This window comes from Babylonia areolata, chromosome 19, assembly GCF_041734735.1.
Source record: "Babylonia areolata isolate BAREFJ2019XMU chromosome 19, ASM4173473v1, whole genome shotgun sequence".
Taxonomy (NCBI): Eukaryota; Metazoa; Mollusca; class Gastropoda; order Neogastropoda; family Buccinidae; genus Babylonia; species Babylonia areolata.
The window spans coordinates 27,638,546-27,663,761 of NC_134894.1; the positions used below are offsets into that span (position 1 = coordinate 27,638,546).

At 39.3% G+C, this 25,216-nt stretch overlaps 1 protein-coding gene across 17 annotated transcripts in view; it reads left to right on the plus strand.

The window, feature by feature from the left end:
• Positions 1-25,216, plus strand: part of LOC143293573 (uncharacterized) — a 128,386-nt gene that overhangs the window by 48,480 nt on the left and 54,690 nt on the right. Inside the window, exon 4 of one of the 17 annotated variants that reach the window (XM_076604581.1) lies at positions 23,683-23,885. The exons of 9 other annotated variants lie outside the window; for them this stretch is intronic. In XM_076604581.1, the coding sequence (XP_076460696.1) occupies positions 23,683-23,864 (182 nt within the window). In that variant the 3' untranslated portion in view covers positions 23,865-23,885. 7 more of the 17 variants (XM_076604575.1, XM_076604561.1, XM_076604577.1 and 4 more) reach the window with 7 other exon arrangements.

Below are 25,216 nucleotides of genomic sequence, written 5' to 3' on the forward strand. Positions count from 1 at the left end.
CGTCTTTTGAAATGGAATCTTATGTGTTCAAAATGTCAAGATAGGTTGATATGCTTCCACACCATTATTATGATATAAGCAGTTCCAAACACCATTGCTAAGGAAGATCTGGTCCTTCACTGAGGCACTTCATTGTATAAATTTTGCACAGAACAGTTCCAACATTTTTCTTTAAAGACTTTTCAGAAGATGTGTCAACTGATACGGTGTTTGCTTTCTTGCAGGGATGGCGAGGTACCTCAAAAAGAGAGATCAGAACAGAGCGAAATGCAGGCGCTATTACGAGAGACTGAAACAAGATCCTCAGCGTTATGCCAGAATTAAAAGAAAAAGGTTCCCCATGATTAGTCCAGGTGGTTCTCAGCAGGTTTCGGTGCCAGATGATCCGCTGTTTGTCACACAGGCAGTAGAGGGTGACAGTCAAAATGTGCTGGAACAAAATGTGGAACAGTGGTGGGAGGATCAGTGACATTCAGTTTCTTTGAACAATTGGAATGCAAGTGGTTTGTGTGACTTTTCATGATAGGCAATACCCATGTAACAGGAAATAACAGTGAGATAGGAAATACCATTGAGATCTTGGATTTCATTTAGCATGACAAATGTTCATGGGTGGTTCTTGTTCTCATTTTCTGATCTCTTTTCAGTTTCTTTCAGTGTTACTATCGCCTGCGACAGTGGTGTAATAAGCGATGTCGACTGGACTGTACAGTGTTATATTTTTACTTTCAACACTGGAAATAGTTGATAATGTTTCACAAACATTTCCTCCCCTCCCTCATACTGAGTTATGATCCCTCCCTCCTATTGAGTTAGATGCACATCTCCTTTCAACACAAAGTGTGGCATTCAGCATGGATTGTAACAAAAGAAGCTGCAGTGATGGAAAAAGTGGAGTGGAAATGACTTGGGACAAGTTTTGTGATGTTCCAGATGGAAATTTTAGGTTTTACACACCCTTTTTTTTCCTTCTTTTTTTTGGCTTTCCTATCCACCTCATCACAACCAAACCACATCCATGACCTGAAAGAGGTGAAATGTGAAAAGTAGTTCTTTAATCAGATTTTAAAGGAAAGATTGTTAAGTATTGTAAAGTTAGCTATATTGTGCTTGACACCAACAAAACGACAACAAACAAAAAAAGAAAAATAAAAAAAATAAATAAATAAAATTAGATGAGAATAAGAATGAAGTTTAGCACAGGGTTGTCTGTGTATTTGATGCAAAATACAGAATGATCTGGAAATAGCTCATTAAAATCTATAAACATGTACATCGGATCTTAAGATTTCAAGATGCAAAAATAACCAAGCACATGAAAAGCAATAGTAACAGTGCAGAATGAAAATAATAAGTGATTGATAAAATGAATAAAGACTAACAAGAAATACCATGTACACCAATAGATACTGGTGATAAATGTTGGCAACAATAGGGTCCAGACAAAGCTTCTCAGCTCACTATTGTTAATTGTAAACTACTGCACCATTGTGGCAAGAATTGGCGGTCATTCTTATGTGTGGAAATGTAATCAGTTTAGCTAATATGGTAGTCCCTTTTATTCATCCCAGGTGGAGTCTTACTTACCTGCTGGCATTTCCTTGCCGGATGGATATATTCAAGATATAGACCCGTATCACCAGTACATGTGATTCACAGATACGATGCACATTGGATTTCGTAGTAAAGCACAGACAACTTCCCACACACCAGCCTCTTTTTTTTGCAACCTGTTTCAAGATTTCCGCTGACCCCCCCTGTCTCCCAGGCAGAGTCTAACATGTGGTGGTGGTGTCTTGCAGAGTGGCGGTTGCGCCTGGAGCAGGAAAAGAATAAGGCCAGCTGCAAGAGGTACTACCAGAAGCTGAAGGAGGACCCTCTGCGCTACAGGATAAGGCTTGAGAAGATCAATGCCAACCGCAAGCGTAGGATGCAGAGGTTGAGAGAGGCCAGACACACCTGAAAAAAAAAAAAAATGCCATAAACACCTGAGAAAGAAACACTGCAGGCAGAGTTGGCTTTTGGAAGATTGTTACCACCGTTATTGTTGTTGGACATAGAAGAGTCTTAAGGTGAGCAGCAGTGGCTGCCGAAGACTGTAGCAGCATCCATTGTGGTAGTCTGGCAATCACTGTAGCATTTCAGCTTTCTGTGTGGTACCACTGCTCCATGGAAATGGGGTTTCAGTTATTCAGCTGAAGACCGGTTTGTGGATTTTGAAGGTTGCTTTTGTAATTGTCTAGATTGTGGTTGTTCTGTTCCATGGATATGGGGTTTCAAGGATTCATCTGATGAAATGAGGATACCGTTTGCAGCAGTGGCTTTTGAAGGTTGCTGCAGTCACTGTGACAGTTCCGCTAAGTGGGAAAGGAGTTCCAAGAGTGCATCGGCCACTATGGTAGTTCTGTTTTATGGAAAAGGAGCTTCAGTTTAAAAAGACACAACTGACACTGATTGTCAGTCATATAAGTTTATACACAAAGAGAAACAATTAATCGGGAGGAAAGGAGAATATCAGTATATCATCACAAACTTTGATAATCGCATCTTTTAGGGCGTGCTTCTGTCTTTGCCTGTTTGCCTGCTATTTCAGGGGAAAGGACTGATATTTCAGTTTTTAAAGCTTTCACACAAACACACACACATTTTTCAAAAAATCCCCCCCCCCCACTCCCCTCCCCAACCCCCCCGCCGCCCCCCCCCTCCCCCCCCCCTTTTTTTTTTTTTAATAACAACTTGGAAGTGGAGGAAATCAAACTACTTTTCCATCATAAAATAACTGTACTTAGATGCTTTTCAAAAATATAAAAAAGCAGTGGAGGAGGTAGGGGGTGAGACAAGTGTTTGTATAGGGAGGGAGGGGGGTTTGCAGCCCAGAAATGCAGATGTATATAGATAATACACTGACCAGAAAACACACTGACCAGAAAATGTTTAATGAAATTGACAGAAATGAAATTTAGGTCAAAATAAAGAAATATGTGAAGGCAGCATGAAAAGTACAATGAAATGAAAAATCAATTCCAAAAATATAGAAATTTGTGCAGTTTGTATTTTGAGTATTTTCCCCATTTCATAAGTCCCACCCATAATCTGATGCAGATTTGATATTCAGTTTGTGTGATTGTAATGCAAATGATCCACCTGCTTCCATTGAATCGTTGTCTTGTGCCCGTTGTATGTCATTGCCACAATGCATTCAGTACGCCCTGTGGGCCGCTTTCCCTCCAAGGAACATAAATCAAGTCAATTTAGCACTGCAGCACAGACATACAGTTATGTTGTTTGCATCCTCGGCAGCATACATTCCCATGTCTGTAGATCAAAATGTGATGAGAAAGCTGAGAAAATCCTAACATTAACACAGTGTTGAGAAACCAAGCACCCAGCAGTAATGCACATCCCCTTGTCTTACAGAACTGGCGCGGGTACGGTACCGGGAGAATTACCAGCGCCTGAAGCAGGATCCTGTGCGTTACGCCAGAAGGATTCAAATGTTGCGTGACATCAACAGGAAGTATAGGGAGAGAAAGAAGATGAAGAAAATGGGGCTATGGCCCTTTCCTCAGTGAACTGCTGCTTCCACTGCCCCCGCCTCTCTTGATTGAGAAGTGTCTTGAGCATCATTGATAACTGAAAATGTTTAATTGGTGGGAATTATCAGTGTTCTTGAGACATCAAAAAAAAAAAAAAAAAGCCCCAAAAAAAACAAAAACAAAAAAACCCAGTTATTTTGAAAGACTTTTTCTTTTCTTTTTTAAATTATGAAAAAAGGTGTAGCTATGAATAATGGCCTGCCTACTTGGTCATTGCACCTGTCCAGCATTCAGGTTGCTTCCAGGTTTATGTATGGGTGCAACACTTCCGTCCTGAGATGGATTTCCGTTTTTAGGTTTTTGTCAGAAACGGAACATCTGTTTTCTTTAAAGAAAAAGGCCAGTGGGCTGTTCTGACAAATGAAGTCTGAGCCATGTACTGATGTTTAAACGGTTTATTCCCCACTCTACCACCTTTCACCATTTCACTTTTGAAATGGTTTTTAAACTGAAGTGGTGGTTACCAGGAAGTTCTTGGCTTTGAATGAGTGCTTGAATGTGTGCATAGGCTTGATGGAAAACTGGAGGTGGAAAGTGTCTGTTTTAAAAACTCCACTCTGTTTTTTTTTGTTTGTTTGTTTGTTTTTTTTGTTTTTTGGGGGGTGAAAATTATAAGGAAAGTGATATTCATCATCAGTTACATATAATGATATTTCACAGAGTTGCATATTATTGACTTGGAGGAGTCGTCCTTATAATGTTTTATTTTCTTTATGCATGTTTTGACATACCTGCTGTGCTAGAAGTCTTGACACAATGACAGTGTCATCTTTAAGGCATCTCTTTTGGCAAGGATTTTCAAATGTTCACTTTTTATTTTTTATGTTATTTTATTTTTTAACTTCCTTTTTTCTGTTCTTTTTCTTCCCCCTGATGGCCTCGGTTGAATGCATGACCACAGAACTAACAACGCTTTTTCATTGTTTATATTCTTTTCATTTCTAGTAACATTACTTTGAGTAAAGTGTCGGAATTCCATATTTTTCACATTCATGTTAATTGATATACTGTGTACAATGCTATTTTATTTTCTTTATCTGGGAATGGAAGCTGAAGAGGTCATCAGTGTACACAAAGACAGCTTTCATCAATGAGAAAGATGTTGCTTGTGTGTCCTCCTTTCTTTTCTTCTTTTTTTCTTTTTTTGTACAATAAACTGTTCCATTTATGGGTTGGCGTTGGCGGTTTTTCTCTTGAAGCATATGCATTAAGTCGAATGCTGTCTACAAGGGAAAAGAAATATCAGTTTCATTTCTGCAAACTGACAAACTTTCTGTAAAACAATTTTGTGTGACTTCATTTTGTTTTTTATTTTTAAGAAATCGGTGTACTGTTGTTGGTTTGTTTGGTTTTTGTAGTTAATGACTATTATATAAGCGCACAAAAAGAATGGAAATAAAAATAGTACTGATTCTTTTTTTTTTTGCTGGTTTTGTATTTTTACCTCTGTTCCTCCTTCTGTCTGCTTTCGTGAGTGTCCATCTCTCAGTGATTCTCTCTTCCTATGCATGCATGCACAATTGCAAAGCCACACACACACACATGGGTATGTAGACACATTGCAAAATCTCTCTCTCTCTGTCTGTCTCTGTCTCTCTCTCTCCAAGACTGCACTGAGCAACAGAAACAGATTATAAGACCCACTATGATATTGAGTTGCTGTCACTGGCCTATCACTGCTTTTGAAGACTGCTAACACTTTGTAGGATGATAGAGACGGAAAGGTTGTATGTGTGCATGTGTGTGTGTGAAGAGGAGGGGTAAGAAAAGCATGACATGACCATGCAAGGATGGTGCCTTTTTATGGTTTGTTCATATTTCTGACCTAGCTTTTCATGAATTATGAATCCACTGTCAACATCAGAACTCATGAACACACATGCACACAGTGACACGCGTATAATCGCACACACTCACTATCTCCATCCCTCCCTCCCTCTCTCTCTCTCTCTCGTTTTCTGTCTCTCACTTGGTCTCGCTCTCACATACACACAACTACTTCACAAGCAAGTATGCATGTCTTTTGCCTGCAAAAGGATGTTTGTATGTCATTGCTGCTGTTGTGTCAGCACTTGTTCATAAACAAGTATCAGAACTGAAAACTCATGTCTGTGTTTCTCTTTTTCAACATTTCAACAATTGCAAACAGTGATGCTACTGCCAAGTGGAAATGATATTATCAGAATATTACTGACAGTTGACAATGTACATGGTTTTAGTACTCGGAGAGAAAATGAAGATCAAGATAAGAGAATTTGTGAGGAAAGTTTCGTCAGTAGTTTGATGAAAATAAGCTGCAAGAATATGGTTATAAAAAAAAAAAGAAGATTTAAAACACATTTCAGTCTCAGTATTGCTAATGTTATATTTTGTTCAGTTTTCTTTTTTGTTCTTTTTTTTCTCCTATTTTGAACACTTGCAGAGTTTCATTCTTATCCCTTTTCTGGGTTTTTATTATTATTATTTTTTTTAATATTCTTCCCCTTCCTTTACTTAAAAAAAAAAGAAAGAAAGAAAGAAAGAATATATAAGCCCCAAGCCCCCTTTTCCCCAAGAACAGATTGTAATTTTGAGTGTCTTAGCAGAGAATGCTTATGAATTTAAAATATTTTTGAAATGTACATGATGGAATTCTAGTTCCAGACAAAATGAGTTGACTGACTGTTGGCTTGTTTGGAGGAGCTGTCAACAGATTGCTATTATTGAGTGCTCTCCCTGTCTGTGCAGTTTGATTCAGATTGGCTGTCACAGCTTATTATTGAGATGGATACTTTAAAAGCACCTGTCTTCGATCACAGATTGAGCTCAAAGTGCTTTACAAATATGGAGCCATTTGTACAGTAGGCCACCTAACTGGATAGAGTTGACTGAGAACTGCCGAGGGGCACTTATCATTCATTTCCTGTGTCACTCAGCCAGGCTTCGGTCATTAATATGCTCACACTTCATAGCTTTCACTCATTTGGAACTAAAAGATTGTGCAGGCTAGTCTTTACAAACACATTATATTAATTTATCAGTTATTAGTATTAGGTTGTTGTTGTTGCTGGGAAAAAGTTATTCTAGTCATTGAAGAGGTAGGCATATTTTTTTTAAAGTTGATATTAATCTTAACTGCATCCATCACAATATACCACTTCCAAAACATCAGTTTTGCGTTGTTTTGCAGACATTTCCACAGCAAGAAAACTGAAGAAGAAGGAGTACAACAGACAGTACTGGCAAACAAAAGTGAAGTCAGACCCCTACAGATACGAACTATGGAAAGAGAAAAGTAGACAGAGGATGCGAGAATTGAATGCCAGACGGAAAGCACATCAGGAACAACAGTCAGCAGTCTTCAAACACTGAGGAGAAAATGAGAAAGACAGACAACATAGTGTACCAGGAATATGGGAAGTAAAGCCACCAGAAACATGAAAAATAAAGGCTTCAGCACCTTATAAAAATGTTTGTAAAAAAAAAAAAAAAAAAAGGAAACCTCAGCAACGTGGAGAACTAAACATTGTGAAATTAGGACTGTCAAATGAGAAACAAAAACCGGAATACTGATAAAAAATATATGGGTGGCACTACACTGTGGCGACTTGCTCTCCTGAGCAGTTTGAATTTCAGTCAGAGAAAGATATTGTGACGAAAAGAAATAAGTTCAGTAATACAATTTCAAGGGCAGAATGGTTCACTTGCATTCCACAATATTCCCCTGTCATTTCTCATTCTGATTAAACTTTTTATTTCAGTGTGTACATCATTACATCATTATCCCCAAAACAGAGGACCTGCTGGTGATACTATTCCCTCGCCGTTGCCCATTCTTATTGAACTTTTTATTTCATTGTGTACATTAGCATTCAAAAAGAAAGAAAAGGGAGAGAAGAACGTGCTTCAGGTGACCAGAGAAAAGCTTAGACTTGGTTTTGTGTCTTTCAGACCTGCAGTCCCTTCAGGAGATGCGGCGCCAGAAGCAAAGGGAGTACAACCGGCGCTACTGGCTCAAGCTCAAGTGCGACCCCCAGCACTATCAGAAACGCAAACAGGCCAACCTGGAAAACAACAGACGCTTTAGAAATAGGAGAAAGATGCACGAACAGTTTTTGGCCCCTTGGTCGACTCAGTTATGAAGCTTTATTACACAGCAAGCAATCATCTGTACATACCGTCCCCCATCCCCATCCCCCCAATTCCTTGTCAGCGCACTGTCACATCAATGGTTGTGGTGTTTTGTTGTGTCTGTTTGATTAATACTTTACTGTCCTACAGTATCATTTTGGGATTTGTGCTAGGTTTGGCTTTTCATTTAAACACACAAAGTGTATATACAGTCCCCTGAGATTTTATCTTTGAATTTTATGTAAAACAGTCTTCTGTAAAATAAATGCAATACAATTTACAAGCCTGTTTACTTTGCACTAATAGCTGAAAAAGAAAAAAAAATGTTGGTTTTGTCTGCAAAGAATATTTTAAAGAAAAATGTGTCTGTTTGAAATCTTGCAGTATGTCTGTGTCTGTGCATGCGAGAGATGGGGGGGGGGGGGGGGGGGCTGTCATGTCTGCAACATTAAATAAGAGGATGGGAGGTGAGGCTGAATGTATGAATCTTTATTTTCAAATGGCAAAGATATTAGCACTTAGGCTGACTTACATATCGACCGTTGTTCTGAGAGACACACAAAATACAATCCACAAACAATGCTGAAACTCAGTGAGAGGGAAACAGACAGACAGAGAGAGAGCATTGTTTGTGGATTGCATTTTTCAGATTCAGTATTGAAACAAGTTTACATTATTAACTGCTTGATTTAAGTAGGTCATATTTTAAAAATCTTTCCACTTTTAAATCATTTTGGATGTTGATTTGTGTTTTGTGAAGTTATGCCTGTGCATTGTTGAAAGTAAATCATTTCTGATCCACTCGTAATTGTTTCTGGGTTGGATGTTGTTGTTTTTTTGTCTTGATATGCATTTGAGTTTTCAAGTATCTCTGTGGAATCTTTAAAATAACTTCCAGCTTCTCTGTCATTGTTTTTGTTGTTGTTGTTTTGTTGTTAATATTCAGTGAACAGCCATACTGCTGCAGTTTAGAAGTACAAAGTAAACTCAGTGGTGCCGTAATTGGTTTTGAAGTCAAGACAGATAATTGCCAAATCAATCAATCGTATCAAATAAGTAAACCTCACAGTGTGGTGCACAAGCACAAACGAACACTCAGGGTAGGTAGTACATAGTAACAGCAGGTTCATGCCACTATGTCACAGGTCATAGGCATAGGGAATTCCGAGTGTAAAGGATCTCTAGCATAACAGACCTGTGGTTTAACATGACTGGCATAACAGACCTGTGGTATAACTTCCCTGTAGCGTAACAGACCTGTGGTATAACTTCCCTGTAGCGTAACAGACCTGTGGTATAACTTTCCTGTAGTGTAACAGACCTGTGGTATAACTTCCCTGTAGTGTAACAGACCTGTTGTATAACATTACTGTGGCGCAACAGACCTGTGGTATATCTTCCCTGTGGCGTAACAGACCTGTGGTATAACATTACTGTGGCGTAACAGACCTGTGGTATATCTTCCCTGTGGCGTAACAGACATGTGGTATAACTTTCCTGTAGCGTAACAGACCTGTGGTATAACTTCCCTGTAGCATAACAGACCTGTTGTATAACATTACTGTGGCGTAACAGACCTGTGGTATATCTTCCCTGTGGCGTAACAGACCTGTGGTATAACATTACTGTGGCGTAACAGACCTGTGGTATATCTTCCCTGTGGCGTAACATACCTGTGGTATAACATTACTGTGGCGTAACAGACCTGTGGTATAACTTTCCTGTGGTGTAACAGACCTGTTGTATAACATTACTGTGGCGTAACAGACCTGTGGTATAACAGGCATGTTCCATCAGATCACGAGCATTTTATCGGAACAAACACCATCAGCAAATGAGAATGTGACACACATCTCCTAGGCTACTCTTTTACATTCAACTGTACCTGTGTGCTTGAACAGAACTGTGGCATAAGAGACTTGTGACATGTGGCACAGCAGACCTGTGACATAACAGTCCTGTGACGTAATGGACTTGTGGCACAACTGACACATATAAAAGCATGGATCTGATAATGAAAAAAGGGATATTTGGGGCATGCTGTTTCTATAGTGTCAGCTGCATTAGATACCAGACACATTTTTCTTCTGTTTCGTTTTTCTTTCTTTTTTTTTCTTTTAAAATTATTTCTATTATTTGATCAAAACTATACTAGATCACCCTATGGCTTCATGACGCATGCAGTGTCAGACATACAAATTTGTGGTGGGCTTTGATGACTCCTCAGTATTCTGTTCATGGTTGAAATCCAAAGTGTGAATGCATTGTCAGGGTGAAAACTACTTTGTTTTCAGATCTTCTCTCTCTTTTTTTCCACATCCCCTATGTTGGAGTTGGTGTTTGATTTTATCTTTTGCCATAATCAAGGCAGTATAATAGCACTGATATAAATGATAAGATAAGTCTGAATTTGAAACGTCATTGTGTTCATATTTTGTGTGTTTGTGTAAAAGAGAGATTTCAGTTGTTTTTATTTCCATCAGGGTTGGGCCACAATACAAAGGGGGTGGATGGGAAGTGAAATGGGCGAGGGGGTACCCTTGACAGCATGGTGGGAATGGGATTCATCTGCTAAAAGATTCCAAGACGTGTCTGTCAACAGAGAGAGAATGGCACCAAGAGGAACTCTGTGGCATGTAGGATCATGTGTTGATTGGTTGGCACTGACCCATGATGGGATTCAGTTTTGGTTGTACAAGTGGCAAGCGGTTATAGTCGTCTACTGTTTGGCAGCAGTGTTGAAAGAGAGAAGAGAAGGCTGTGTGTGTGTGTGTGTGTGTGTGTGTGTGTGTGTGTGTGTGTGTGATGGTGCTGATCTGAACAGGTATAATAATATCCAGGTTGGATGTTTAGAAACGAGAATCATTTTCAAGCAGGTTCAAATCAGATTTGGTGTATATGACTGGCTGAACCATGCGCACACACACAAGTATGCACATCTGGCTCACACCCACACACCCACATATGCACACACGCAACCCACACGCACATACATACTCACACAACACCCACACACATACGTGCACATGTGAATGCAGAGCAGACACATATTCCAGCTCCTGATATCAGTATCTTCATGTCAGCTTGTGTGCTATTGCATTCATGTTTGCATGTGTTTTGACCTACCTCTGTGAAGGAGAGAAGGATGTTTCGTGACCATCTTGTAACATCAGCACTTATTGCCTTCAGTGCAAAACACAACAGTGATCTTTGTCTGTCTTATAGTCTCCAATTGTAGGGGCGCCGCTGTTGACTTTGCATCCAGTCCTCTTCATCTCTCCCTATTTGTCATCTCTGATGTGGTGTAGTGTATATGGATTTGACCGAACGCAGTGACGCCTCCTTGAGCTACTGATACTGATACTGGCAGTGCATTGCTTAGTCTCAGACATGTACATTCTGGGATATTTTCCTCCACTCTCTTCTTCTGTCAGAGCTTGATTGAATAGTAAAAAATCCATTCCTTGCTTTCTTCCTTCTTTTCATTTCATTTTGAAAAAACAACAATTAAAAAACGCTCTCACCTCCCTTAACCCTTTTACTGCTGCTGATGAGAATGCTTGCCGGATGCAAGACTGAGCTTACAGGTCAGGATGTCGGTCATCACTCAGTATCTGGACTACTCCTCTTGGGATTGCGTCACATTTGTTGAGTAAAGCCAGTTACAGCTTTGATCAGAACAGACACACACACAGTGCACACACATACACACTAAAAACAACAAAAAACAACAGTAACTGCTCTTCAAATGAAGGTTGTTGAGCAGTGTCCCTAATCAAGAAGTGAGAACCTTAATGCAGCCATTGGCAGTATGATAATGGCACCATTACTTATAATAAGATACAACAAGTCTGGATTTTAAAACTTAACACATGTAAGAGAGAGAGAGACCATTTCACCAAGATTCAGCAGTCCAGGAGTTGAACCAGCAAGCAAAACAAAAGCTAAACTATTATCTTTAGTTGACAGAGTTACCACCATCATGTTGTAGTTGCTGTCAAGTGTGCTGCTTTGTCTTGCAGACCTGATGAACCCTGTACTACGGAGGAAAGCGCAGCGGCACCAAAAGTGGCTCAGGCTGAAGGAAGACCCTGTGCGATATGCCCAGTGGAAGGAAATCTCCAAGGAGAGAATGAGGAAATTTAGGTGGAAGAAAAAGATTGAATCACTGCAGCAGAATTTTCATCCTCCTCAACAACAACAGTGATTTTTTGTTGTTTTTGCTTTCAGAATTATCAATCTCAAAATAACAGTGATTTTTTTTCTTAAATGAAACTTCAGACTGATCAGTCTCATCAACATTAATTACCTTCCCTTCCTTCTCCTACCCCCTCCCTCCCCCAAAGACTGAAACATTTCAGAATCATCTGATGTTTTTGTTTTTCTGCTTGAGCCAGGAAAATTGAACTGGTTCATTTTACAACTTTTGGTTACAGCTGCAGTGGAACTCCAAGCTTATCTATTTGTGATTTGTCTTGTGAATCATCTTCAGAAGTGTGTATGATCTGAAAAGGACCTTGAATTATTATTATTATTATTATTTTATTTATTTATTTTTTATTGAAAGTACTTATACAGGTTTGTCATTTCATCTTCAGAAATGTGCATGATCTGAAAAGGACCTTGAATTGAAAGTACTTATACAGGTCTGTCATTTCAAGATGTGAGATTAACAGTGATTGAAATCAGCATTAACATTACTACTTTTTTTCTTTTTTTTTACCCCCTTTTTTTTCTACCTCAGTAAAATCAATAGATTTGGAAAGTACTGACAGCAGCTTGTTAATTTGATATTGCTGACTCGGTGGAATCCCATGGAAGGTGCTAGTCCATGAAAGTGGGCATGACTATGCCGTTATTACACTTAATACTGATTGATGTAATTGTGTCTCTATATAATTGAAGATGTAACAAGATGTTTCAAGACTGGACATGATTTTAAAGAAGGTCAGATCGCGTTGAATGTGTATAAGATGCATTTGATGGGTGACACCCCAGTATACTAACTCTCACTGTCTCTTCATGTTTTGAAAAGCAAAGTCGTCAGCAGTCTTTACTGTTGTTTATTCTGGAGACACCGAGCAGTGATGTAGAGTGCATTCGCAAGTTTTGCTTGTTTGTGTCATTTGGGCTGTGTCAAGTTTATATCACGCTGGGTGTTTATCATGGACCTTGAATTGCTATTTGACAATCCCTGTCATTAAGATCTGGACTGGTGTGGCTGTGGATGGGGGACTTGGAATGAGCGGCGTGGGAGTAATGCCACTGAAATGATGCAGATGATGGGGCAGCAAAAAAAAAAAAAAAAAAAAAAAAACTTCATTGAAATTATTAGGCCTAGCGGTGGGCAAGGGTTACTGATGTCTCTCCAACATACCTTGATTGGCTTGATCTCTTAATGTCTGTCTGAACTTGGGCAGCAAAGAATTGCAAGTGGCTAAACAAAGCAGTCTGCTGAAACCTCTGCTGTTTTAGATGTATGGATCTAGTTCACAGAAAATGGGACGGGAGGAGGGGGCTTGGGAATGTTGCAATGTATTTTGTGACATGCTGTTGTGATCAAAAAGAAATAGTTATACCATACAGTAAAACACATTGCAATGCATCATGTGACATGCTGTTTTAATCCAAAAGAAATACATTATAGATTACAACACATTGCAATGTCGCATAGTGTATTATGATTGAAAAGAAATACCATTCAGCACAACACAAAAAGAGCATAACACAACATTTGACATGGTATGACACAATGCAACACAATATCCAGTGCAATAACAATGATGCAAATGAAATACAATGCAACACAACACATTCAGATGGAGTCAACAGTGTGATGCCTTCTAGGTATGCTGCTGGATAAAGTGGCTCGTGCCACTCTTGATGGTAATTATTATTGTAAGTGTTGAGGAAAACAACATATTTTCACTTGTTTTTTATGTCCAATGCATTTACAAACATTTCAGTTCCATTTCCGCCCAGAAAATACCCACACAGAAGATACACGGCCTTGAATTTTCCTTCCTTTTTTTTTCTTTTCAAAATATTTCTGTTTGTTGTTGTTTTGTTTTAGTGTGTGTGCATGGGTTGTTGTTTTTTTTAAAATTTTTTTTAAATAATTTATTTTAATCTTGATCTCTGTCCATTGGCAGTCACCTCATCCTGTCATTGAACATATGATAATAAATTACATGGTCCATTTGTTTTCTTCCAATAAAACATGAGTTTATTATTTTGATTTATGTATGTGTGTGAGAGAGGGGTGTGTGTCTGTGTGTGATGGTGGTGATTTTTTTTTTTTTAATAGCAAAAATTACAGATACCTTCAGGAGTCAAAGGGTTAATGGTGATTGAAGCTTTCACTTACTCTGTGAACCAGGATCTCTTTCCATGTGGAGCTAAACTATGCACTACAGCAGTTTGGCTACTCTACTGTCTAGTGGTGTCTTTCTCTCTCTCTCTCTCTCTCTCTCTCTCTTTATTTTCTGTTCGCAACAGTGTTCACATTTGTCTTTCTTTTGTGAATCTTAATCTGCTCATACTTTGTCTTCAGTCATTCAGTGCAGTGTAATACAATATAATACAATGCAAGGTAAAACATTGGTATGCAGTGTCATGTAATGCAATACAATGCAGTGCAGTTTAGTATGACTGTAGTGTAGTATAATTAAGTCAGTATATAATACAAGAAGAAAACAACAATGAAAAATCAAAACATCCAGTACCTGGTTGGGAATTTTAAGCTTTAACAATGTGTGAGTGCTTTGATTTACAGTGCTTGACAATTCTGTCTTGTTTCAACAAAAGATTTTCAAATATACTTTTTCAGTGTCGAGTTGTGTTTCTCTGCTTGTCTCTGTCTATTTCTCTCTCTCTCTCTCGCTGTGTGTGTGTATGTGTGTATGTGTGGGTAAGTGTCTGTATAGGTGGAATAGCAGTAATGCAGTATCTGTGACTGTAGATTAACAACAAAATATCTGTCACTGTTGAGAAACAAAAGGTTTACAGTAATATGCCATAATGCAGCTTGTTTCGTGGCCTTCCACTGAAGGTCGCTTTGTGACTGGTGGTATTGTCCCTCTGTTGTCTTTAGCATAATTGAAAGCTCTTGTTGTCTGTCAAAATATTTGTCCTCGACCATCAACCCCCCCAACCGCCCACCGTAACTGCCCTTGCACTTTTTCCTTTTCTCCCTGAGATCTCCTTGTGCATCGGCATGACTGCACGTAGTATGGTATGATGCTTGCACAACAGATGAAGAGAGGAGCCATTTCCCTGGCTTCCAGTCTGATACAGTGTAGAATTCTGCATTCAACAAAAGGTGAACACTGGAGAGTCTGGAGACCTAACATCCAATTATTTACTGTTACACAAGTACATGTATGCATTGACGTACACATAATCTAAGGTATTGTTCATTAGTCCACCCACCGCCACAGTACGGGATATTAACTCAGGCTGTCTTTAACAGACCAGTTGCTTTATGGGGGTAATTATCATAAATTTGTTTTTGCTTTCTTTTGTCAACATCACCAGTTTGTTCACACTTTTGCTTTGCATGTTTCATTCTTCAGTTTCAGGTTTTTTCACCACACACGTCTCTGTTTGAGAGGAGTCAAGAATACATAAGAAAAGAGTGTGAAATCTGACATATTGAGATTAAAAAAAAAAAAAAAAAAAGGAGTCAGAAGTACATAACGTCATGAGACAAGAGTGTCAAATGTGACATGTGTTATAATAGAAAGCAGTTAAGAGTGATAAGACAAGAGTGTGAAACCTGACATGTATGTACTGAGATGGAAGGGAGACGAGAGTACACGAGTATTTCATTGTCTTTTGTAAACATCACCACTAGGTCCTCACTTTTGTTTCACATTTGTTTGTTCATCACATGTGTCTTTATCTGCCTGAAGGGAGTTGAGAGTACATAAGACAAGAGTGAAATCTGATATGTGTGTGTTGAGTTAATAAAAGGAGTCGAGTTCATAACACAAGTGTGTGAAATGTGACATGCGCTGAGGTGAAATAAGTCAAGAGTACATAATACCATGGTGTGAAATGTGATGTGTATTGAGATAGAAGGAGTCAAGAGTACATAAGACGAAAGTGTGACGTCCTGACCTGTACCATGTGTTGAGATGAACCTTTGACAGGAGAGTCAGAGTACCAAAGAACAGGGAACACTCAGCCTGTGTTGTGCTGTCTTGCAGGTCAAGGTCACGACATGATCCGGCCGACACAGCATTTCTCAGCGTTGACATTCCCAGGCTCCAGCAGACAGATATTCAGCTCAGAGAAAGTGCGGAGAAGGGTGATGCGACGTTACCACTGGGAGAAAGTGAAACAGGACCCAGCGCGCCACGAGAAAACCAAGCGGCTCAACAATGAGGCCGTCAAGCGATACCAGGCCCGCAAGAAGATGCAGAGAGGGCAGGGGGCTCCATTCCAGTAAAACCAGAACAGTGCTGTGCGTGTCAGTGGTGTTGGATTAAGTCATGGAGTGAAACTTGGGAAGTTTGGTGTCAGAGATCCACAACACAAGGCAGTCGTTTCTCAATCTGTGCACAAGGGCATGATTTATTTCAGTGATGTTTTTTGTGTGAATGAGGTCTTTTAAAAAGAGCTGTTGGATTTCTTCTTTATGGTTTTGAATTCAAGTTACAGAGCAGTTTACAGACAGCAGACTGAGGTTCAAAGAAACAAAAATCCTCTTTTTTCATTTTCCAGTTTGCCTGGGATTTCTTGTGCTGATACTGATTGCCATCTCACTCAAAACAACTAGCAGAACTGTTAGCTAGTCTGAAAGCAGAATAGAACCTTCTTTTTATTTTTAGTGCATTATCTTGATGGAGTTTAGGTTGCAATCAAGTTTTTTTTTTTTCTTTAAAAACCATTTCTAATTTGGAATAGTAATACTTGGCAAACACTCGTAAGATATCAAGGATATGATATATATATGTTTATTATTTAAGTAATCATATTTTGTTTATTGTCATTTGTTCATAATGGGTATTTTAATTTAAAAGACGAATGTTCACTGGACATTTTGGAGATAAAAAAACAAAACAAAAACATGTTGATTGCACTGGAGGGCAACTACTCAAGAGTTCTCATCATCCTCTTTTAGTTTTCTCCTTGTGGTTCCTCTGCTTTCTTCCTCCAGTACCCCACCACCACCCCACTCCCCGCCTCTCCCGATCTCTTTCTTTTTCTTTCCCTCTCATCTCCCCATCACCCTCACGTCCCCTCTCTCTCTCTCTTTCCTCACCATTCCCTGTTCAAGCATTGGTCCATCATACCAGACAATCATTTATTTCTTGGCTAAAATTAACTTGTCCAGACGCAGACCTGTCAAATCTAACATGTTATTTTGGAGGTGTGGATGGGTAATTCTACATAACACACACACTGACAAAAATACACTAGTTAATTGAATAGGTCACAGCCCTTTCAGTAGGAGTTCACATTTCAAATGACATACACATAGCTCCTTTGGGTAAAATGGCATCTCAAAAAAAAGAAGAAAAAAAATCCAGCAACACACGGCCCTCAATCTGCTGTTGTCTTTCAGGGCTGGGATGGCCCCACTGCGACGACTCTCCTTCCATGACACGGTGGCAGCGACGATGGCAGAGGCTGAAAAACAACCCCGCGGTTCACGAGAGAGTGAAGATGCTGAACAGAGAGGCCTGTCGCCGATATAAAGCCAAAATGAGACAGCGACGAGAGAAAATGAGATTGGAGCTGAACCCTGACCAGATGGCTTCTTCCAGAATGATGATGATGGACTTGTGGGAAACGGATCACACCAAATGATGATGGACATATATAAGGAAAATGGTTCACTCTGAATGTTGATACACATAAAAGGAATCACATCGAATGATAACAGACTCAAGGTAGATCATCTACACTGAATGATGATGGCCAAAAGGAAAATGAATCACTGAATGATGATGGATGTGTAATAGAAATGATTTGCACTGAAGAATGAGGGGCATAAGGAAAATGAATCACACTGAATGATTGACACAAGGAAATGGATCGCTCACTGTAAAGGGCGTGCAGTAGAGATGCCCTGAAGACTTGGTGAAAGATGACCTGTGAAGATACAAGTAATGGAAGTTACAAAATAGGGACGCGTTCACTGAAGGATAATATGTTGGAGAGACACTCACACTAAAATATACTGTGGTGATACTGTTCCGAGAATCAGGTGATAAGGGAAGTGTAATTTTTAACATATTTCAATACATTTATTTAGAAAATAAGAATAAAAACTTCAAAGGATGGATAGGTTTATGTATGTTCAGACTTGGGAAGAAGAGGAATACGGTGAAGAAAGCAGATATTATTAATCATGGAAGAGTTGTGAAATGAATGGTATTACCTTGGAAGACAAAGGGAAAAGAACTGAAGGAAGCAGTCATCTAATGTAGCCAACCATGGACTGACCTCAGAGAGGATTGTCCCACTCAGACCCTTTGACTTCAAGGAATACAAGGGAAATCAGAAATCCACTGGGGAAAAACGTACTCTGCAGCAAAACCTTGGAGGATGACCTCAAGAATAATTATGACTTTGCATCTGTATGGATGAAATTAGGAGTCATTTTTTTCTTATTCTTTGAGGCATAGTGTTACATTTTCTTCCCCATCTGCAGTTTTACTCATGTCTTCAAACTGTCGATTGACTGAAAAACTGAATTCAGCTTTTCCTGTCCCCCTCCTCTCCTCATCTCTCCATTCCCCCCACCCATTCTCCCTACCCATCCCCTGTGTGGTCAGTTCTGATGATACACTGAATTCCAAGCTTGGTTTCTTCAGCATCTGGTTTTTGTTTTTGTTTTTTTACATGCATTTTCTCCACAACATTGAAATTGAGACTGTTTCCTTTAGCATTTCTTTTAAAAAATGAATTTTCTCCATTCTTTCTGGTTCAGTTTGTGAAGCCTGAACTGAATTCTCAGCTTGTACAGACGAGACAGTCTGTTCTTCTTCCTCAAGTGCAGTGCCTGAGGCACCAGACTTTGTGGTGAGATCATACGTTGTAAGGCCTTGCTGTCCATTCCATGGAGACCTGACGGGCTTGTTTTGGTTGTCTTTCAGATGGAACAGCACCAGGACTGACCAAGGGGCAGGCCAAATGGCAGCGCTTAAAGCATGACCCTGCCCGCCATGAGAGAAACAAGCAGAGAAACCGGGAAGAGGCCCGGCGCTATTACCAAAGAAAGAAGATGATGAGAATGAAGGGCGCCTTTCAGTTTTTTTCCTGGAACGAGCCTTCGCAGTGCTGAACACATTCCCGTGTTGGAAAGATTGATATCCTGCTGATGATACCCATACATTGCTTCACAGCTTGTTGGATGAGGCTTCATCGTGTGAGTGATCAGTTGAGAATATGCGGACTGCTGTCAAAGAATGACTGAACTGGAAATGATTCACTTTGGTTTCTTGATTCTTCACCAGAATACTTCATCTGCACTCATTGCTCATGCTCGAAGGATCTTACAGAGCTGAAAACAATGAAACCAAGTTTTGCTTACGACCTCAAGTCCAAGAATTTGTGTTTCAGTGGAATCAAATTGACTCAATGATGGATAGTTGTGTAGAAAATTGTGTGGTAATAAATGACAACAGTATCAACAATTTTTATATCTCTGTACCATCAGCTGATGGGGATGACTGGTCACTTTCAAGCTGTGTGGTGAAGTTTTGGTTGGAAAAAGACCAGCATAAGAAAACAAGGGGAAAAGAAGAGAATAAGGGGAAATGCCAAAGAGGAGTAGGGTTACACACAACATGAAAGATTCAAAGACAAGTGTGAAGGGCCTGGTGAGTAAGGTCTCTGAAAAGGATGTTGCAGTCATTTCAGTGGTGTTTTGTTGTTGTTGTTGTTGTTTTGTTGTTTTTTTCCCCCTTAACCTCTTGAGTTTCAGTTGAAAGGAAATGTCAAAGTGTGAGGACTGATCTATATACAATGCACCTCTTGAAGCTTAAACCTCTTGACTTTTAATGACAGCTATGCTTGTCAGTAAAGGGTTATCACCTCTTTGAGATGACTGAGCTTAAGCTGTTTTGGGCAGTTTTCCAGTTATGGTTCTTCATTTGGACTTCTCCCTGTTTTACTGATACTTGGACTTGGATTTTACCCATTCTCTAAAACTAGGATTTTATCCCTACTCTTTGACTTGGATTTTCTGTTACTCTTAGCTGAACTTGGCTTTTACCCATATTCTAAGATTTGGCTTTGACCCATACCCCTAACTGAGGTTGGATACTTGTGTTTTACAGTTACTCTCAGCTGAACTTGGATTTTACTCTAGCTGTTAGACTTTGAATTCAACCATACTCTTAACTGGATTTGGTTTTTGCCTATGCTTTTGAACATAAGTTTTACCCACACTCTTGACTGAACTAGGATTTAACCTGTACTCTCAGCTGAACTTGGATTTTGCTCATGCTCTTAGACTTGGATTTTACACACTCTCTTGACCGAACTAGGATTTTACCTGTATTCCTAGACTTATTTTACCCATACTCTTAACTGAACTTGGAATTTGCTTATGCTTTTAGATTTGGATTTTACAGTTACTCTTAGTTGAACTTGGATTTTATCCATGCTGTTAGGCTTTGATATTACCCATGCTGATAACTGAACTTTGATTTTACCAATGCTCCGATACTGGGATTTTAGCTGAACTTGGATTATAGCTTATTTATTTTGTCAGTTTTGTGAACAGACCCAACAGTGGCTTTAGAGTAGTGTTTCATTTGAAGGAGAGACTGGTTTGATGAAGGAATGGCAATAGAATAACATTAGAAAAGGGCATTGGCTAATTTAAGGAATCGTCATAGATTTTTGTTGTCTGTTTGACACCCAATGCAGTTTTGTATCAGATGCTCATGTATGGGCAATGAATTTTGTTCGTTTAATTCAGTTGCACAAGAAATAAATAAATACTCCTGGAACACATGCCATTGCAGATGTCATGTCGTCAAGGATCAGCTGTCAGAGGGTAAAGTAGAGACTGTAAAGCAAGACTTGACAAGTAAGGTGAAGCTTTTTGTATATTCTTACAGATTTCATAGATTCTTATGAAATTTCCTGTAGACCAGAACAGAGTGCACTTGAGAATTTAGTTTGCAACCTTGGAGCCAGTACTGAGAAGTGAAAACTTTCTCACAATCCAGACTTCCCCCATGCCATTCCTTCCACTAGTCTTGAATCTCAGATTGATAGAAATGAAGTGATTCTTTTTCTGCCTCTCTTCTTCTGCCTCTCTTTCCCTCTCTCTGACTTCTCACCCCACGTGTCTGTAATTTTCCTCAATAATCATACATACATTTTGATTATGTTGATGGTAATGTTCATCTGTATTTGCCTGACATGTAAATGTGAATGTGTTATTTATTTTCTTTGGTTGTTTTATATAGATCACCATTATTGATTTCATATTCATGATCCTCCTTGGTGTTTTCTTTTTTTTTCTATTGTATATTATACCATGTAAAGAGAAATATTCCTAACTAAATTTTGTCTGTGTATTAACAGCATAATTTAAAGAAGAGTGAAATGTACATTACTGTTTTGTTTTTGTTTGAAAATTATTTTTATCATTTGTGTTTGAATTGCAATGGCTGAAGAAAGCGAGGATGCTTTTTTTTCGGTTTCTTTTTTTGTGAGAGAGAGAGAGATACATTGCCTGAATTAAAACTGAGAAGTTTTAGTTTATATTTGCCAGTTTGGAACAGATCCAAAATAGGATTGATTTTTGTTGTTGTTTTTTTAATTTTTTTAATTTTTTTTTTATTACTGTTGAACCAGATTCTTAAATGGTAAAAAAAGAAAAAGAAAAAAAAAGTCATTTGATATTTGAACCACTGTATCAAAACAAATGTATTTCTGGTTGAAATATATTATTTAAACCAACATGTCTATGTCCTTCTTTGCGAGTGCATGCAAGTCAGCATTAAGGCTGCCCTTTTTTTTTCTTTTTTTTTTGACACTATATCAGCATTCAAACAGAAAATAACACAGGAAATTTGATGAGTCAGTGATTACCTTACTTTTGTCTTCACATACTCTCTTCCAGCCTACTGGTATTTCCTTACATGTTCAAGCACATGTGTACACACAGTCATGCATGCTTGTTCATACACAGGTATGCATGTGACATGCACAAGTGCACACACACACACACACACACACACACACACACACACACACACACACACTGATTACATAGATCATACTCGAACTTGTGGCTTCACTCTATTGTGCACATTGTGTTGGTCATTCTGCAGCAAAGTGGAAAAGCATAGTTGAATTCTTTGCACAGTTGTACTTGTCACAGTGTGGGTGTGTGTGCACAGTTGCCAGCCCAGCACAATCCATAGTGATGTTCCTAAAGAATGTTAAAGGAAATCCAAAATGCTTTATTCTTGTCTGTCTGTCCCTCATTTTGTCTTTGTCTCTTTCTCATCTTTTCAGTCAAACCTTGCATCTTTTTTACCCCTCACTTGCATCATGCCCGTGGAGAATGGCAAAACTGATCGAAGAGTGAAACATGGTATTTTTCAGATTAAGCGGTTGTCGTAACTGATCATTCAGAACTGTGTTGGCCAGTGTAATAAACCGGAGATGTTTTGTTGTGTGGTGAGGTGCGCCATAAACGGTATAAAGTGACTGTGTCATGGTTTGGGTTGTTGCCAAATATTTGACTGTTAAGGGGAAACAATGTTATCCACATATTGATTGATGACATTATCCATTGCATGGTGGGCTGCACACAAACACCACAACCAACAACCACCACCACCGACACACATGTGTATATACATATACTCTTTATAAAAATCCATATTAAACTTTTTGTTCATCCAAACGAGAGATTGTGCACAGCATGTGACAGCAGTTTTGCACTGTGGAGTGTTCATCATGCTTGCTTCTTGCACCTGGCTCACAACTGAAAGAGAACCATTCTCATTCAAGCAAAGACTACAGCAACTCCACATAATTCGGCAGGAAGCTCTGTTTTGTTAAGAATATGTCCCTCAAAAACTAATGTGAGCATTTCAGTAAAGAGGGGGTGGGATGGGGTGGGGGTGGGGGGCTTTGAATGGAATGATTGTTGAAGATTTATCGTGAAATCTGTAAGTAGGAGAAGAAGAAAAAAATCCGGACATGGGAAAAGTACTTTTTTTTTTTTTCTTGATGCCCAGAATTTGAGACCTTTGTTTTCTATATTTCGATGGTGAAGAATGATGATGAGAGTGATTACTGGTGATATTGCCATGGGGGTCCATTTTGGTTTGGGACAAATTGACAAGGCTGTACACTTATTATCCCAGTGTCAGCCAGGTTGAGAGATGAATATGCCTGCAGTGTTGGGTAAGGATGCTTGAGCAATACTCCCAAACATGCATCCTTGAAGTGGATGACCCTTGACTTTATCGTCCCAGTCTTCCTATTTGAGCCCACAGCACACAAAGCTCTGAGTTCGAGCTGGCCATGGGCCAACCCCTCCCCCCTAACTCCACCCCCCACCCCCCCTCCCCCCTCCCACTTTGACACAACAGCTGGTGTATGAGTACCTTTTAGTCCCCTGTGGATGTCTGGCCTAGGTTACTTTGCCCCATAAGCCAAAATATCAAAGATTCTTTATGCAAAACAGATTACATCATCATGGAACCTGGTTGTTGTTTTCCAGATTTCATTTCTAAAAATGAACATCCTTGCATGAGAGAGAAAACATCTAAAGCCATTGATTTCAATTCTCTGTTTGCTAAACAGAACTGTTCAGTATTTGACCTAAGGTATCATAAAAAAAGTGCATAAAAAAAAATTAAAAAAGAATCACACTTACAAGTTCTCAGATCAGAATCTATGTAGAAAGAATGCGTAAGGATAGGATAGCAGAATGATCCGGCATCCTGAGCTCAACTGAAATAACACCGTTTTTGGTGGGTTTCAGCGTACAGGCGGCATGTCGCCAGGGAGATGAAGCGTGCAAGGAACAGACGCTATTATGAGAAGATCCAACAGGACCCCCAGCGTCTCCAGCACCTCAAACAGAAGCAGAGGGAATATAAGGAAAAATATTACAGGAAACATGCCTTTGGAGGCGATGCTGTCACGACCCACCATCAAGACTGAAACTGTGTTATCCAGATTCACTTATTCTGGATTGGCCTCACCACCTGTCACTTATTTGGTGATCCCAAATAGCTTGTTCCCATTTCACTTATCCACTAGTTGCTGTATGTGTGTATGTGTGTGTGCAGGCACGTGTGTGGTGTGTGTGTGAGAGTGAAAAGTATTATGTTCACTTGGAAGTCGCTTCTCTGAATGCACTCGCAATATTTAACCCTGTCTCTAGACTGGCTGAGAATTGCAATTGGTCATGGCACTGATGGAGTCTCCCGTCAGGCCCGACGGATGAGTAGGCAGGCAGGCTTATCTGTCGGTGTGTGTCCTCATATGGGAGAAGAGACTGATTCTGGATGCGCAGCACTTCCCACAGATGGTGCAAGGGAAAATGTCTCCAGATTTCATTTCTAGTCATGGCACTATCTGTGCACAAATGTATCCAATCACTCATACGTAGATGGAATGTGTGTATGTTTCGTGGTACAGAGAGAGTGGGTGGGAGCTGAATTGACGAAATGGGGATAGCAGGTAGGCAAAATAGGGCAGCCGCTCCAGAGGCCATTGAGGATGGAGACATGATCAAAGAGAAGGCAAAACAGGAATGGGCCAATTGGACATGCTGCACTGAAACAGTTGGGCTCAGAGACATTTCACCCTAACAAAATTGGAAACTGCCTGTTTGATCTTACATACTGTGCATAAGATAAAACTGGACATGCCATGCTGAGCAGTGGATGAACAAAACAAAAATCTACATTGAACTGGTACATTTTACATGTTACATTTTTCAAGTACACAAATGCAGATCAGATGTTTTTGTCTTTCTTTGAAACATTTGTGCACTAAAAATGTATGCACAATATTTTGATGGGAGAGTATGAATGATATCAGCTTTGTGTGTGTGGATTTTTTTAATTAATTTATTTATTTACTTATTTATTTATTTTTTTTTATTACTTCGTTTCAGTGATACCACTGCCATTTTATCTCTGAAAGGTGGTTTTGTATTTGTGCTATTTTGTCTATTTTCCCTGTTGCTTCTGTTTTTACTGTTTTCCTTACAACATGAAAATGGAAGAAAACAAGTGCAGTAACAATTAAACAAATCTTCCGTTATTTTGAAATGACTTTGCAAAGATTTATTATAAGTAAATGAATAAATTTGCAAAGATTTATTATAAACAGGTAGATAAAAAAGAAGAAGATAATAATAAAGGGTGGGGGTAGGGGGGGTAGAAAGTTGGAGGGTGATTAAACTACATAAACTCATGACAGCAATGGGGGTGGGGGTGAGGGGTCACTTGAATTCTCTTTATGGCAGAGAGCCAATTGTATGCTTGACATGAATGCAGTTTGGG